Raw genomic sequence first — 16,153 nt, 5'->3', positions numbered from 1 at the left:
CCTTTTCAGTCCTTTCCTAAACAGTGTAAATTCTTTCCATGTGTAATAACTTCAAAATAGGTTTTGTTTTCATCTTAATGTGGGGTTTTTTTTGTTACTAACAGTTAATGATTAGAGAATAAAATATCTTTTTGGACAATAATGGATTAATATACTACAAATCCTGAGTTTGAATTTAAAAAGAAAAATTATAAAAGTGCCTGTGATGGCGCTCAGAGCTCCTGAACCTGAGCACAGCAGCTGTGTGTACCAAATGACATCTGTCTCATTAATAACGTCTTGCAGACAGCTTGTACCTCCATCAGTGCAAACACAGAAACTGTATTCTGGGCTAACACTGGTGCTGAAATGCAGGAAGAGGCTGTCTTCGTGCTATGTGCACCTCTTGTTTAGCCTAGAAGCTAGAAACTACATACAAAGATACACTAGCTTTACATTATGTATGAAAATCAGATTTCTTTCCTCTTAAACTGAATGATCTTCCACAGTATTCTATGATATGCACAAGTCGTCTTCACTGGTCTGTACATATTAGTACATGACGAATCACCACCCTCATGAATCTTCTATTGATTTGTCCTTGTTAAAAGATACAATTTAAAAACACATTTAATTGAAATAACTTTATTTTGGAAAACCTCCCAAATAACTTGAGAAGACAAATACTTTACACTTTGAAATTAGAAACAGGTTTATATCCCAGACTGAATCCAATGTTCACTCTTTTATTTTATTTTTTTAAGTGTTTTTACCTTCAGGCTTTGTAAATTAATGAGTTTCTGGACATTAGACCTTTAGAACTGGAACAATCTTTCCCCAACAAAGACATAATTTTTCAGTTTAAGATCAGAGTCCATGCCTGTGTTGGGACTTCTACAATACAAAACACATATCACCAGAATTCCCATTCTGAAATTCTATACACATTCCAGGCCAAGGCTTTTGGAATCTGCTTATGAAAACAATCACAGCAGACAGCTTCAAGTTTCATTAAATTCTTCCCTTTACATTTCAGTTAACATCCTTGGGTTTGTACAAACACGCCAGTATGATAAAAATGACCAACTTAAAGTAGAGGTAATGTGTCTTCCCACAAACTCTCCCAGTGGACTCTCAGGAGTTTATTTCTGTCTGGAGGTTATAATCACCAGGGTAAGGATCCACTTTCCTGAGCTTCCTCAGTACCACTCAGGTAACAGCTTGCATTCTGGACAAAGCATCCACACCATCCAGACTCTGAACGGTAGCCGATAAACATGAGGTCCCAAAAACCTTTGATCCACTTACAGTCGAACTTGTACTGTTTTGCAGCAACATTAAAATCCTTCTAGTTCTGAAAACCATTTAAAATCCTTGCATCCTGTTTCTTCACAAGCATTAATAAGAGTAATTTATATTTCATACGTATTTGCTGAAGTCCTTTTTTTACATTCAAACTGGAGCAAGAAGGAATAGTTTCCATTTTGATGAGACCCCAACCGTCCTGTGGTTGAATTCACTGTTGATGATCACAGCAGGCATGAATAATTGCCTTTCATCACTACAGGCGTGGCCAGTACTGTGACATGTCTGTTTCATTTCCTGGAACTTGAACTGGAACTGAGACACCAGGGGAAATCAAACCTGGTAAAAGAGAGAACAAAAGCTTTCAGTGGTGAGCCATTAAAAGCGCCACATGTCGTATAACAGGTGTGTTAGAATGACTGCAAAGGGGCAGGTGCAAATATGTTTAACACAAAGTCATGACCAGGTGAAAGTCTTTCTGTTCTATACTGATGAGAATCTACACTGTGTGTCTACACAGACATTTGGTGCTGATGTTCTTGAACACGGAGGTCAAAGAAAGCCTGTCTGAGGTCCTAATGTTGTTAGTTAGTGTGAATTTATAGAAAGAAAACACTGAACCTCGTTTCAGCATTCGGAGTAAGTCAGGACAGTAAATATATGAATTTATCTTATATGCTTATGTATAAGAAAAACTCTGAGAATGTTGGGACATATAAAATGTCAATCAGATCAATCAGTTTGTTGATGCTGCATATACCAGTAATAATCTGTCACAGCAGATAGCTGTCTCCCCGAGCCCTATTCTGCCCAGCTAGCTCTCATGCCAGTGCATTGTATAATGTTGTTTTGGCATATACCATTTGCATTCAAGGTGTCCTGTGGACCAGGGATATATTGGCTATAAACAGTTAGGCATGTCACATACACTTTTACTTTCACTCACTGCTTATGTTTAAGCACCAAAACTTACTTAATTGGGTTTGCACAGTAAAATAAGTTATTTAGGTTCAGGTAAAGCTCATTGTGAAGAGTGTAAGTAAAGCCCTTCAGAAGTGTAACAGTACACATTTAAAAATGATGGTTAGATGCCGTGAGCATGAATGATTTAATTCAATTTAATTTATTGAACTGAATTAAATATGAGCACACACCAACAACAAAACACCATTACTGGACACCATGATGTTGACAACAGGGTGTTCTCTCCATGCTCTTACTGTCTCTCCACTATGTCGAAGTACTTTCTCCTAAAGAACTCTTTCTAATATTGTTAGGTCGTTACTTTGCAGCATAAACATGCGATGGGTGTTGGTGTATGTTGCTGATATGTAAATAAAATGTAACTAAATTGAATGAATTTGAATTGAATTTAGATTAACTTAATTGAAATTGAAATTGAACAAAAATCAACAAAAAGCACTTTGAGCGCTCAAGTAAAGTAGAAAAGAACCGGTTCATTTATTATTTAACTACGTTGTTATGGCCAGTCAAATAATTCAAACCCAGACTGACAGACATGACAGGCACAAAATGTTTGTATGTCTGAATGTCTGAAACCTGTAAGATCAGAAGGGATGACATAAAGTGCCATAAAGGCGCAGCTTCATAACTTCCTACCTGCTGACGACGTTGCAGACGATGTCATTGATTGGTTGATGTGTGGCTGCATGTGTGGAGGAGTATATGTCTCATAACTTCTTCCATTTACAGTGGGGCTGGTGGGCAGCATGCAGGAATAAGAGGTCTGGTTGGATGTCTGAAAACATAAATTAAAACCCCTTAAAAAGCAGAGTTTCATATTCCAATGTAATCAACTTTTTCTGGTATGTGCCAGTAACCACAGATGCAACTGAGATGACACGTGAAAATACTATTTTTCTTATTTTATATAATAACTCTTTATGATGCTTTTATTGTTACCCCAACTGCAGAAACAAAAGAATTTTCCAAATATGACATAAATATTGTATTTCTTATTCTTATTTGTTGTTATTCCTAACTCTATTGGGTTTTTTTGTTGTAATGTGAGGAATTACACCAGGACTTCAGTTCATTTCCTTGACAATGTCACTTTTATATCTTAACGCTGGTCTAGGGTAATGAGACACTGATCCTACAGGTTACTGCAGAATGGTTGCCTGGTTTGCTCTGAGCAGATGGAAATGGTGTTTACATAGTGCTTTGTTATCTTACTGACCACTCAAAGTGCTTTAGATTTGACCATTGAGCACTTTATTCTATGCGCTTGTTGCACTCTAGCTGCCTTACATGCATAGCGAGCACAAGACACATGTCTTCAGACGGAGGGACTATTCAGTTAAATCCAGAGGAAACCAAAGCAGGCACAGGAAAAACAACCACCACAGAGAAACCCTTTAGCCTACATTATAAATTATAACCCGATAACACAATTGCAACATTGTGCACTTTACTTTCCTAGCTCGGCAATCTAAATTTGTTTTCAATCAGTCATTCTACTTTATAAAGTTACTTTTGAAGGAAGAAGAAGGTGTACTTTATTGATCCCCGTAGGGAAATTCCTCTCTGCATTTAACCCATTCACTCAGTGAAGCAGTGGGCAGCCATTGGGCGCCCGGGGAGCAGTGTGTAGGGTATGGTACCTTGCTCAGGGGTACCTCAGGGTAGCTGTTCAGGGGAATTGAACCCCTGACCTTCCGATCATGGGGCCACCACTCTACCTACTGAGCTATCCCTGCCTTTTGCCAGCAAGAAATCCGGCAAAGACCACAACCTTCAAACGCTGCAAGATGTACAAAGCATCCCGCCAGAGGGTGAAGGTGCAGCATTTTCACAGCTCTATTGTGGTGGACAGAAACTGAGCCTAAATGTGAAGCTTTCCATTTACTGGTCGATCTGTGTTCCTAACATCTGTCAGTCAAGCAAGGCAAGCAGTGTGTGCCCAATAAGACAATGTAAAAGCAGACATGAAGTAAAACCTACCAAAACAAGAAGAAACTTTTAGTCACTTCTTGTGTACATTCACTATGGAAGCCTTGGTAGTAAAGCTTCAAAAATGAAGAGTGGACTATCAACTGATGTTGGGTAAGGTTTGACAAAACATGCAAAAGTGACAGGCTCCAATACATATTTGTGAATTAGCACATTGATGGGACAAACTAATCTACCATGCTAAGTGCTTTTAAATCTCCCTGAAGATATTGACAGGTAACCATGCCACATATGGTTAATTCAACTGTAATCTTTTGGTTATTATCTTAATAGGGTTTAATATCTGTTTTTGAATAAAGGTGTAGACCTGTTTTCTGAGCTCATTAAAATTATTTAAAGAAGACAGACTAAAAAGATACTTTTATAGAATAGTGTAGTGAGGGTTTTTTCCTATGATGGTTTTAGTATTTAGTATTTTAGTATTTATTTATTTATTGTCATTGTCAAGAACAATGAAATTGCGTTTGGGGCTTCCATACAACCCAAAAAAAAGAAGAAAATAATAAATACCCCTTAAAACCCAAGTGTACATATTTAACCCAGTGTGACTCCAATGCAATAAGACAATCCTTAGCAATAATGTTCGTAGAAATTCAGACAAAGACCTGAGAAACATGACAAAATACAACAATGCAACCCATTCAATATTATTGTACTGTGAGATATGATATCAGATATGATAGTTATCTATTTAAGAAAGAGGGGGGGGGGGGGGGAGCAGGAGGGGGAAGAGAATAAAGATATGATGCACCAATGCAGACCAGTTCATTGCTATTAAGAAGTTGGATATGGTTATTGTCCGTGAGAGGGGGGCAGAGAGTTCAGGAGCCTCACAGCCTGTGGATACAGGCTGTTGGCCAGTCTGGATGTTCTGGCCTGTATAGACCTGTACCTTCTCCCTGAGGGCAGCAGATGGAAAAGGTGGCGCGCAGGGTGATGTTGGTCCCGCAGGATACTGTGCACCCTCCTCAGACAGCGAGTGGGGAAGATATTACTGATCTCTGGCAGACTTGTTCCAATAATTCTGCCAGCTTCTTTGGTCTGTCTTGCTGGTGTGTATGCATGATGCATATGACTGAGATCTGCTCTATGCTATTGGGTTGGCAAAAAAGAGCCCTAGGTTTTCCAGCGCCTTTATGCAAACTGTTGACTATTTGTATATTGTTCTATCCTGTAATTTAATCTTACTTGCATAGGCAGGCTGGCAGCCATACTGAAGCTGGGCATTGCTGGGAGGCTATAGCTGTTGGACAGAACTGGATCTGACCTTCCCAGCATGGATCCTGATGAAAAGGACACTAGATAGACAAAAATGGAAATATGGATAGAGCAACAATGTGAAATTTTAACAATACTGGAGGACATCACAAGCAAACCATTTATGCAATCAACAATCACTGTCCAAAGTATCCAAGTATCCAAGCATAGTGGGGCTGGACAGCACATACCCAATATGATGGGAAAAGTAACTGCATAATAAATGTAACTGGACTGCTAGTGTCTGACATTACAGGCCCAGATGAGTTTCCTTTAAACAATATTAAAAAATACCAGTGTGAGAGAGAAAATATACATTTCATCTAAAATATGTTCACAATATAATTCATTGACAAACTACTATTGTTCTTCTCTGCTCCCTTGTTGTATGTCTTATAGTACTACCAACTGCTCATGAGTGGAATATCCTGAAATCACTGGTGGCACTGTGTATATGATCATGTGCATGTATCTACAAACAAAAGAAAAAAAAATAGAAACAAATTCATAAAAGACATCCACACATGAAAAAGGCCCAGATGGACTTTGTGTGAAGTATTTCTTGAGTATCTTTGTCAGTACCTGGTGTAGTAGGCTGTGGTAGAGGCTGGTAAACACTGGTGTTAAAGCTGCTACTGATTGGAATATGGTTTGAAGGGTTGGACACCTGACGACGTTGATTTCTCAGCTTTTCCTCTCTTCTCCATTTTGCTCGTCTGTTGGAAAACCAAACCTGCATGTAGCATGAGATATAAGAAAAATAAATCACTGATCATAAAAAAGACAAAAGATTGTAATCACAACATTTCAGTAGGGTTTAAAGGTTATCCTTTAATTTCTTTTTTGTTAGTCATTTCTTGTTTCCATAAGTATACTTTTGCAAGTGTGCTTATGGGAACATCAAAGAAAGAAAGTCTGTTTCTATTTAAACTTTTGGGAAGACTGCTTCAAATGATCTTCAAAAATTCTCCAGCATGATACAGAATCTATTTAGTATTTAGTTGTTTGAAAACCTTTCCATCTGCAGATGATTTTCCTTACTGCTGAATCCTTTATTTTAAGTGATTGAGAGATTTGCTTCTTTTAACTGAATTCCTTTGAGTCTTCTTTCAATCTTATGGGCTGACACTATACACAGACAAGATGCTCCACTTCTAATCTTGAAGCCCTGATTCAAATTATATAAGACGTGTATATATGTCAGTATAATGATTTAACCCATTTATTTAAATGTCATTTGTAAATACTCGTTTGTTTCAAGAAGGTCAAATGCTCACACGGTAAAAAAGGCAAACATTTCCATGTGACATAATTTTTCATCTTACTGTACACACGTTCTTTGTAAACCTAAAAAAAAACCCCTAAACATCAAGCATACCTGTATTCTTGCCTCTGGAAGGTCTATTTTGTTGGCGAGGCGTTCTCGGGCAAACACATCTGGATAGTGTGTCCTTTCAAATTCTAGAACAAAATAATTTACACATTATGTTGAATGATTGTACTATTCAGAGGTGTGGACTCGAGTCACATGACTTGGACTCGAGTCAGACTCGAGTCATTAATTTTATGACTTTAGACTTGACTTGAAAAAATGTTGTAAGACTTGTGACTTGACTTGGACTTTTACACCAATGACCTGGGACTTGAATTGGACTTGAACCGGTTTACTTAAAAAGACTTGATATTTTACCCCAAATATAAAATTTAACATGCATATTATATAGAGATTGAAAATGTGACGTCATTCAGGGGTAGAACCGCAAAGGATTCTGGGAACTCGTGGCAAGCGGTACTAGCGCACGCAGGCTTTCAATTGAAATCAGTTACACAGCGATAAAAAGAAACACAAAAATGTCAAGAAGCCGTTGTATTATTAACTGCAATAGCCGGTCACATGACAGCCACGGGAAGCCGACGGGTAAAGAGATCAGTTGTTATCGGATTACGTCGTTGAAGAGAAATTGTTCGAGCCATGTTTCCGAAGTAACAAAGAGGCGACGGATGGCCTGGATTGCAGCCATTCAAAGACCAAATATAACGTCCCAGAACACTCCAGCTCACAGGTTAGTCTGCTCCAAGCATTTACACGAAGGTCAGTCTGCTGTTGTAGTTAATACGTCATTTTCATAACATAATTGGTGATATAGGTTACAAGCAAGTCTGGCGCTGAACAGAAATGGTCGCGCTATGCTCCTTTGTTTATTGTGCATAAATAGTGAATTGTCCTGACACAATATTGCGTTTCGCTTCTGTTATTATGGTACATTGACAAAAACATACTTTTATTCACAGGGTAAAACAGTTGTTTTGTATCACTAATTGCCCAGTACGATTACAGCATACAGTATTATTGTCACTGCTACATTTCTGTGATGCTACCAGAAATTATTTCCACTGCTAATTAATTACCGTTGAGCTCAAAGGTCCTATTAATAAACGGTTAACGAATGTGTATTTATGACGACGATTTGTGAGACTGGTAAACTTATGATATGTACGATGGTCTTTCGTTCTACACGGTGCATTTCAAGGTCCTGCACCCATCCGTCGGTAAACTGTACCTGGGCTTGTTGCAGTGACCTGAAGTTACTAAACTTCATGAGTGTATGCACTCACTCCAAGAACCGTATAATTATAAATATGCATATAAATATGCTACGATGAGATAGCTGACTTCATCTAACTAGCAAATGTTTTCCAGGCTACGTTGGTGATGCAGTTTTTTTTTAATGTGTATGATATTTTTGTCATGCGATTTTAAAGCTGGTCCTACAACCGCATCCAAGAATAACATGCAGCGTATCTCAGAACTGTCGGTGAAAATTATTCTTGGAGCTAGGTTTAATTGAGCTGCATTTTAAAGAGGTGCAATTTCACAATTTGTGTATATTTTCTAAGTTCACTATTTTGTCATGTGTTGAGAAAAACACAGGTTTAAAAATTACATGGTCTAATATTTACATTTAGCATATAACTGCAACATGCTTTTCTCTCTTTCTTTTTTTTTAAAGACTCAAAAGGACTTGAAATTCAAAGTTTCAGACTTGTGACTTTACTTGGACTTTTACACCAGTGACTTGAGACTCGACTCTGACTTGCCTGACATTACTTGAGACTTGACTTGAGACTTGAGGATAAAGACTTGAGACTTACTTGAGACTTGCAAAACAATGACTTGGTCCCACCTCTGGTACTATTACACATTAATTACACAATACAGTATCTGTTTTGGGAGGGCCCCTGCTTCAAATGGACTGAAAACATTTGAAAAAGCTATTGCACAGCCCTTTTTAAAATCTTATTGACCCCTTAAAGCACCTTTGCACTACATTTACTACTACTTTGCAAATCAGTAGATGTGAGGTGAGTGGGAGTAGTTAATAACACAGGTCCAGCTCATTTGTGATCTGACAAGCAAAACAAAAAAAAAAAAACAGTTTAAGCACAGGTTTAACACTTTACAAATGTTGCTCTTTGGAAACCTCATGGCAACACAGACCAAAGAGCAGCAGCAAGAAAAATAATATGTTCTGATACAAGGGTGAAGGCTTCAGACGGACACTGAGAACGACTGTTCTCTGAACTGTGACAGGTCAACCACAGATGTGCCTCTTTGTTGGAAACCATTCTGCCATAACAACACAACTGTAGACCTTTGTGAAAAAATACACATTTAGCCCAATTTACAGATTTGATTTAAATAAGATTATTGCAGCTGTGCTATGTTCATAAATGCACACATACCCGTCTGTTGCTCTCTCATTAAGTCTAATATTTCAGCAGAAATTACCTCCTGAAAGATATTTTCCCCAAATCTACAGGGAGTGCAGAATTATTAGGCAAGTTGTATTTTTGAGGAATAATTTTATTATTGAACAACAACCATGTTCTCAATGAACCCAAAAAAACTCATTAATATCAAAGCTGAATGTTTTTGGAAGTAGTTTTTAGTTTGTTTTTAGTTTTAGCTATTTTAGGGGGATATCTGTGTGTGCAGGTGACTATTACTGTGCATAATTATTAGGCAACTTAAAAAACAAATATATACCCATTTCAATTATTTATTTTTACCAGTGAAACCAATATAACATCTCCACATTCACAAATATACATTTCTGACATTCAAAAACAAAACAAAAACAAATCAGCGACCAATATAGCCACCTGTCTTTGCAAGGACACTCAAAAGCCTGCCATCCATGGATTCTGTCAGTGTTTTGATCTGTTCACCATCAACATTGCGTGCAGCAGCAACCACAGCCTCCCAGACACTGTTCAGAGAGGTGTACTGTTTTCCCTCCTTGTAAATCTCACATTTGATGATGGACCACAGGTTCTCAATGGGGTTCAGATCAGGTGAACAAGGAGGCCATGTCATTAGTTTTTCTTCTTTTATACCCTTTCTTGTCAGCCACGCTGTGGAGTACTTGGACGCGTGTGATGGAGCATTGTCCTGCATGAAAATCAAGTTTTTCTTGAAGGATGCAGACTTCTTCCTGTACCACTGCTTGAAGAAGGTGTCTTCCAGAAACTGGCAGTAGGACTGGGAGTTGAGCTTGACTCCATCCTCAACCCGAAAAGGCCCCACAAGCTCATCTTTGATGATACCAGCCCAAACCAGTACTCCACCTCCACCTTGCTGGCGTCTGAGTCGGACTGGAGCTCTCTGCCCTTTACCAATCCAGCCACGGGCCCATCCATCTGGCCCATCAAGACTCACTCTCATTTCATCAGTCCATAAAACCTTAGAAAAACCAGTCTTGAGATATTTCTTGGCCCAGTCTTGACGTTTCAGCTTGTGTGTCTTGTTCAGTGGTGGTCGTCTTTCAGCCTTTCTTACCTTGGCCATGTCTCTGAGTATTGCACACCTTGTGCTTTTGGGCACTCCAGTGATGTTGCAGCTCTGAAATATGGCCAAACTGGTGGCAAGTGGCATCTTGGCAGCTGCACGCTTGACTTTTCTCAGTTCATGGGCAGTTATTTTGCACCTTGGTTTTTCCACACGCTTCTTGCGACCCTGTTGACTATTTTGAATGAAACGCTTGATTGTTCGATGATCACGCTTCAGAAGCTTTGCAATTTTGAGACTGCTGCGTCCCTCTGCAAGATATCTCACTATTTTTGACTTTTCTGAGCCTGTCAAGTCCTTCTTTTGACCCATTTTGCCAAAGGAAAGGACGTTGCCTAATAATTATGCACACCTGATATAGGGTGTTGATGTCATTAGACCACACCCCTTCTCATTACAGAGATGCACATCAGCTAATATGCTTAATTGGTAGTAGGCTTTCGAGCCTATACAGCTTGGAGTAAGACAACATGCATGAAGAGGATGATGTGGACAAAATACTCATTTGCCTAATAATTCTGCACTCCCTGTATACAACTATCTGAAATGCTTTTCAGCAACAGTTATATAGTATTTTCAGTATATCAGTATTTTCAATAGTATTTTTGCAGACATACATGTTATAAAAAGAAAATCACTCCTCTTCACCACAGGAAATTCCTGATTGGATAAATCCAAAACTTCCTGAGCTGTCATCAGTTCAATCCACTTCAATGTTATTTATATTTATACAGCTCCAAATCACAATAACTGTTGCTACGAAGTGCTTTTCATTGTGAGGTATAGGCCCGACAATGTTAGAGAGAAATCCCAACAATCACACAACCCCGCATTAGCAAGCACATGTCAACATGGACTGGTTCTTATAAAGAGCTTTTCTACTCTACCTGACCACTCAAAGCCTTTTATACAACATGCCTCATTTACCCATTCACATGCATACACCTTTTTTTCTGTGCTTATGTGCTTTCTAACATTCACACATGTTCATATTTTGATGGATGCATCGGAGAGCAACTTGGGGTTTATATCTTGCTCACTGATATTTGGCTTGCAGACTGGAGCAGCCAGGGAGCAAACCACAAAACTTTCGATTAGTAGGTAACCTGCTCTACCCCGTGAACTACAGCCCAGTGATAAGGATCCAGCCCTAACTATATACTTTATCAAAAAGGAAAGTTTAAAACCTAATCTTAAAAGTAGAGAATGTGCCTCTCTTCAATATCCAAACTGTGAGCAGATTCTCCAAAAGAAGGGGTCTGACAGATGAAGGCTCTGCCTCCGATTCTACTGTTAAACACTCTGGAAACCACAACTAAAGATGCAATCAGAGAGTGAAAAGCTCTATTAGGACAGTATTATGTTATGGGGGTTCAGATATGATGATGGATTTTAATCTCAATTCTGGATTTAACAACCAGCCAACAACGAGAAGCTGATATGAAAGAAAAATACTTCCTCTTTCTTGTTCCTGTTATAATTTTTGCTGCAGCATTCTGGATCAAATGAAGGCTTTCTAGGAAATTTAGGGAACAACGTGATAATAATGAATCACTGGTTTTTGAACTAAGTTTAAGCATCACTCTGAGATAGAATGGTTCTAATTTTAGAGATATTGCCCAAATACAGGTTTTATCCACACCACAGTTTTATCTGAATTTAGAAGCAGGAAGTTAGAGGTCATCATAACCCTTATGTCTTTAAGACATTCCTGCAGTTTAACGAATTAGTATCTGTCATCTGGCTTAATTGATAGATAAAGGTAGGTGTCATCTGCATAGCAGTGAAAATGTATCAGAATCAGAATGAGCATACTTTATTAATCCCTAAGGAAATTATGTATGCTATGCCTTTTAAGGATAATCCCTGAGGGAAGCATTTATAATGTAAACAAAATTGGTCTATTACAGAACCCAGTGGACCTCCATAATTAATCTTGGTATTTGAATCTAATTCAATTCACTTTTAGTTATAAAGAGCCCAATCACAACAACAGTCAAGGCATAAAGAGGTTATTGTACTCAGCCCTGAAAATCTTAGAAATATGGTGTCTAACCAGATTCTTACGCTGGACGGCATTACCTTGGCCTCCAGTAACACTGTGAGGAACCGTGGAGTCTTTTTTGACCAGAATAGGTCCTTCAACGCACATATTAAACAAATATGTAAAACTGCTTTTTTCCATTTGCACAACATCTCTAAAATTAGAAACATCCTGTCTCAGAGCGATGCTGAAAAACTAGTTCATGCATTTATTACTTCCAGGCTGGACTCCTGTAATTCATTATTATCAGGATGTCCTAAAAACTCCCTGAAAAGCCTTCAGTTGATCCAAAATGCTGCAGCAAGAGTACTGACAGGAAAGAGACAGCAGATTTCTCCTGTATTGGTTTCTCTTCATTGGCTTCCTGTTAAATCAAGAATTGAATTCAAAATCCTGCTTCTCACATACAAACATACAAGGTCTTAAATAATCAGGCCCCATCTTATCTTAATGAACTTATATTAACATATCACCCCGTTAGAGCACTCCGCTCTCAGACTGCAGGCTTACTTGTTGTTCCTTTAAAAGTAGAATGGGAGGCAGAGCCTACAGATTTCAGGCCCCTCTTCTGTGGAACCAGCTTCCAGTTTGGATTCAGGAGACAGACACTATCTCTACTTTTAAGATTAGGCTTAAAACTTTCCTTTTTTCTAAAGCATATAGTTAGAGCAATAGGTGTATGCTGGTGGGGGACTCCCATAAATCATTCAGTTCTTCTTCTTTAGTCAGCTTTCTCACTCACTATGTCTTAACAGACCTCTCTGCATTGAATCATATTTGCCATTAATCTCTGCTTGTGTTCCACAGCGTGTCTTTTGTTCTGTTTTCCTCCCCTCAGCCTAACCTGTTACGGCAGATGCCCGCCCCTTCGTGTTGGTGAGCCTGTTTCTTCCTGTTAAAAGGGAGTTTTTCCTTCCTACTGTCGGGGAAGTCCCACTGCGCTTGCTCGTATGGGCTCATATGAATGTTCAGTTTTTCTCTGTATGTATTATTGTAGGGTCTACCTTACAATATAATGCGCCTTGAGGTGACTGTTGTTGTGATTTAACACTATATAAAGAATTGAATTGAACTGAAGAAGACTCTCCATTTACATGATCAAACTGGAGTCTAGTTGATAGATATGATTCAAAAGTCAGGCTTATAAAATAATTAAAAGGAAAAAAAGGGAAAATCAGGATACTTGGAGAGGGTCTTTATCTAAGCGCTTAAATGCAGACTGCAGCCTTCTTTCTTTTCTTTTGTTTGTGTTGTTTATGGTATCAGCAGAAAAGTGTTCATTATCCATTTTCATGCAAAGATGGATAAAAAAATATTAAACTAGTTTGTAATGCATGCATTACAAAAAATGTAACTAATGGAATTCATTTTAACACATTTCACAAAGGACAGAGTTTCCAGGAAGAGTTCCAGTTTTGGCAAAATCAGCAGGCACATATAGGAGGTTGTATTGTGTAGCTTTATGATGTTATGGTGAATGCCAGAAATTACCTTTTTCTAGTGCTTCTATTTGGTCCTGTGTAAAAGATGTTCTATTTCTCTGGAGCTTCCTCTTCAGCTGTAGTCTCATCTGAGTCTCTTCTGAGTCCTCACCATTGGTACAAACTGATACTGCGTTCTCCCCTCCCTCTGCCTGTGGACACTCTGCACCAAAGAAGAAAACAAGAAAACACACACCAAATGTCATGACATTACTCCAGTGTTTCATTTTTTTTATTTTTTTTTAAAAATCTTACTATGTTATGTTGTCAGACTTTGGAATTTCAGCACATAAAGGTCTTGTATCTGATTACCAGATGATATTGCATCTTGGTACTATACTGTATTCAGAAGAAATTTATGTTACTATTAACTAATTTGAACCAGATTTAAGAAGCCAGTAGAAGACATCAATACTGTGTTGCTCCAACCAAACCTTGTATGTAGGGATGTCTTTATTGTAGAAAGGTCCTTATCCATGCACTATGTCCTTACCATGAATTTTAGAGTAGAGCCCCCAAAACTGAAGTGAACTTGTGGAGTGCTGCAGGAAGTGGGAGACTCCATTTAAGTTGGTATCATGTACTGGGGTATGTCTTAGATACACACTTGTGTCAATAACATGAAATGTATTAATTTTTTCATGTAACTAGCTGATAACCTGATATTTCTGACATCTCTAAATTAAACCAATTGAGTTTAAAAGCACATCAGGTAGGAGATCTACAATTTGGTCTTTGAGCATACAGGAGCTCCAGCTCCCTGTGGAATGCATGTTATTTGTGGTGCTAGCCTAATTATTCATTATCCCCAACAGACAAGCGCTGCACAACAGAATGAAGCTATTGCTCAGTGTCATAGTCAGTCAGGCAGAAAGAGATGGAAATGAGAGCAGACTCCCCCATTCCCTCTGGCACACATACACACACAGGCACAAACATGCTGTAGATGGATAGGAAGGCAGCAGCCGTGGTAGTATAGCATGACTTTGTTTCACTGTTGTACTCCCAGGGTGCTGCAGGAGGGGCAGCAGCATATGAGCCTACTCCATACAACAAATGGGGCCCTCATCCACACAAATTGAAGGAAAAGAAAAGCAAGTTGCAGATATCGACGCTATAAAATGTAAACATTTTTGCATGTGGACAATCTATTTAAACACACTGCCATTGAACAAAACACTGGGGGAAATAACTTTTTTGTAATTTGATAAAATGTTCAAATCTTGTCACGTTGCCACCACCACTAAATGTAATAACACAAGGAAAAGCATGACCTATAGGGCACCTAATGTGAAGTAGGGCAGACTCTTTACTTTGAAAGCAAACAGTTGCAAAATTATACAAAATTTCAAAATTACGTCTAAAACATATTTTGTAATAGTTGTTTGGCTTGTCCTGTTATGAAAACAATTATGAAAAACAAATGTAATTAGCACATCATTTCTTACAGTGGTTTGCTGCTGTTGGATGTCACTCATATTGTACTCGTACAAAACACTTTCTAGCAGCAAATGCTGGTTTATAAATCCAGTGACACAGCCCATTTAAAATGACCAACTAACCTACTAAGCATATTATCTGAACTGTTGTAAAGCAGTATAGCACAGCACTGTGGCAGCACATTGGGTCAAAGTTGATAACTTCTTTGTGTGTTTGGATAAAACATAAAATGGGGAACTGCATGAATTTACAATGAAGTAAAATGCCCAGAAAGCATTTCAGCACTTTTAGTGTAGTTTAAATAGTGACATTGAAATAACACAAAAAAGGAAACCCGTATTAGAGTAAATACACCAGTTAATAAATCGGGGCGATATGCTGTCATTGGATGAGAAATGATTTCTTCGGTGAGCGTTTTGAATGAAATTTGTTGACGTTAAGGAATCTGTGTCTAGATAGATGGATAGAATATTATGTAGAAAGTGTGCACCATTAATTCAATTCATTCATTCATTTATTCAAACCACACTCCGTACGTATGTGTGCGTGAGCTGTAGCACAGCCAATCTAATTAACCAGATTTTTTTTTAAGAAGAAAAAAAAAACGCTCAAAAATGCTGCAAGGAGTTATTTTTTTCAGGTACATAAACTATGAAGTAGTCAACAAACAAACGAAATGCAATATGCAAAACATCCAAGAAGAGAATCACAGACAGAGATGGAACAACTTCCAACTTTGTCCAACAGTTGAAGTTCCATAAAGAAAGGTAGGTGGTGCTTCTCTTTTGCTACGATGAGATAGCTGACTTCATCTAACTTTGTGAT

General features: G+C 38.3%; 1 protein-coding gene across 1 annotated transcript in view; it reads right to left on the bottom strand.

The window, feature by feature from the left end:
- Window positions 1–693: 693 nt before the first annotated feature.
- Window positions 694–16,153, bottom strand: part of LOC113026255 (paired box protein Pax-6-like) — a 30,714-nt gene continuing 15,254 nt past the window's right edge. Inside the window, exons 6-11 of the mRNA XM_026174811.1 lie at window positions 13,899–14,051; window positions 6,893–6,975; window positions 6,097–6,247; window positions 5,446–5,555; window positions 2,905–3,043; window positions 694–1,623 (exon numbers count right to left, since the gene is read on the bottom strand). Of these exons, the coding sequence (XP_026030596.1) occupies window positions 1,541–1,623; window positions 2,905–3,043; window positions 5,446–5,555; window positions 6,097–6,247; window positions 6,893–6,975; window positions 13,899–14,051 (719 nt within the window). The 3' untranslated portion in view covers window positions 694–1,540. The remainder of the gene's footprint in view (window positions 1,624–2,904; window positions 3,044–5,445; window positions 5,556–6,096; window positions 6,248–6,892; window positions 6,976–13,898; window positions 14,052–16,153) is intronic.

The sequence above is a fragment of the Astatotilapia calliptera genome, chromosome 7, assembly GCF_900246225.1.
Source record: "Astatotilapia calliptera chromosome 7, fAstCal1.2, whole genome shotgun sequence".
Classification (NCBI taxonomy): Eukaryota; Metazoa; Chordata; class Actinopteri; order Cichliformes; family Cichlidae; genus Astatotilapia; species Astatotilapia calliptera.
This window is presented reverse-complemented; position numbering and strand designations above follow the sequence as displayed.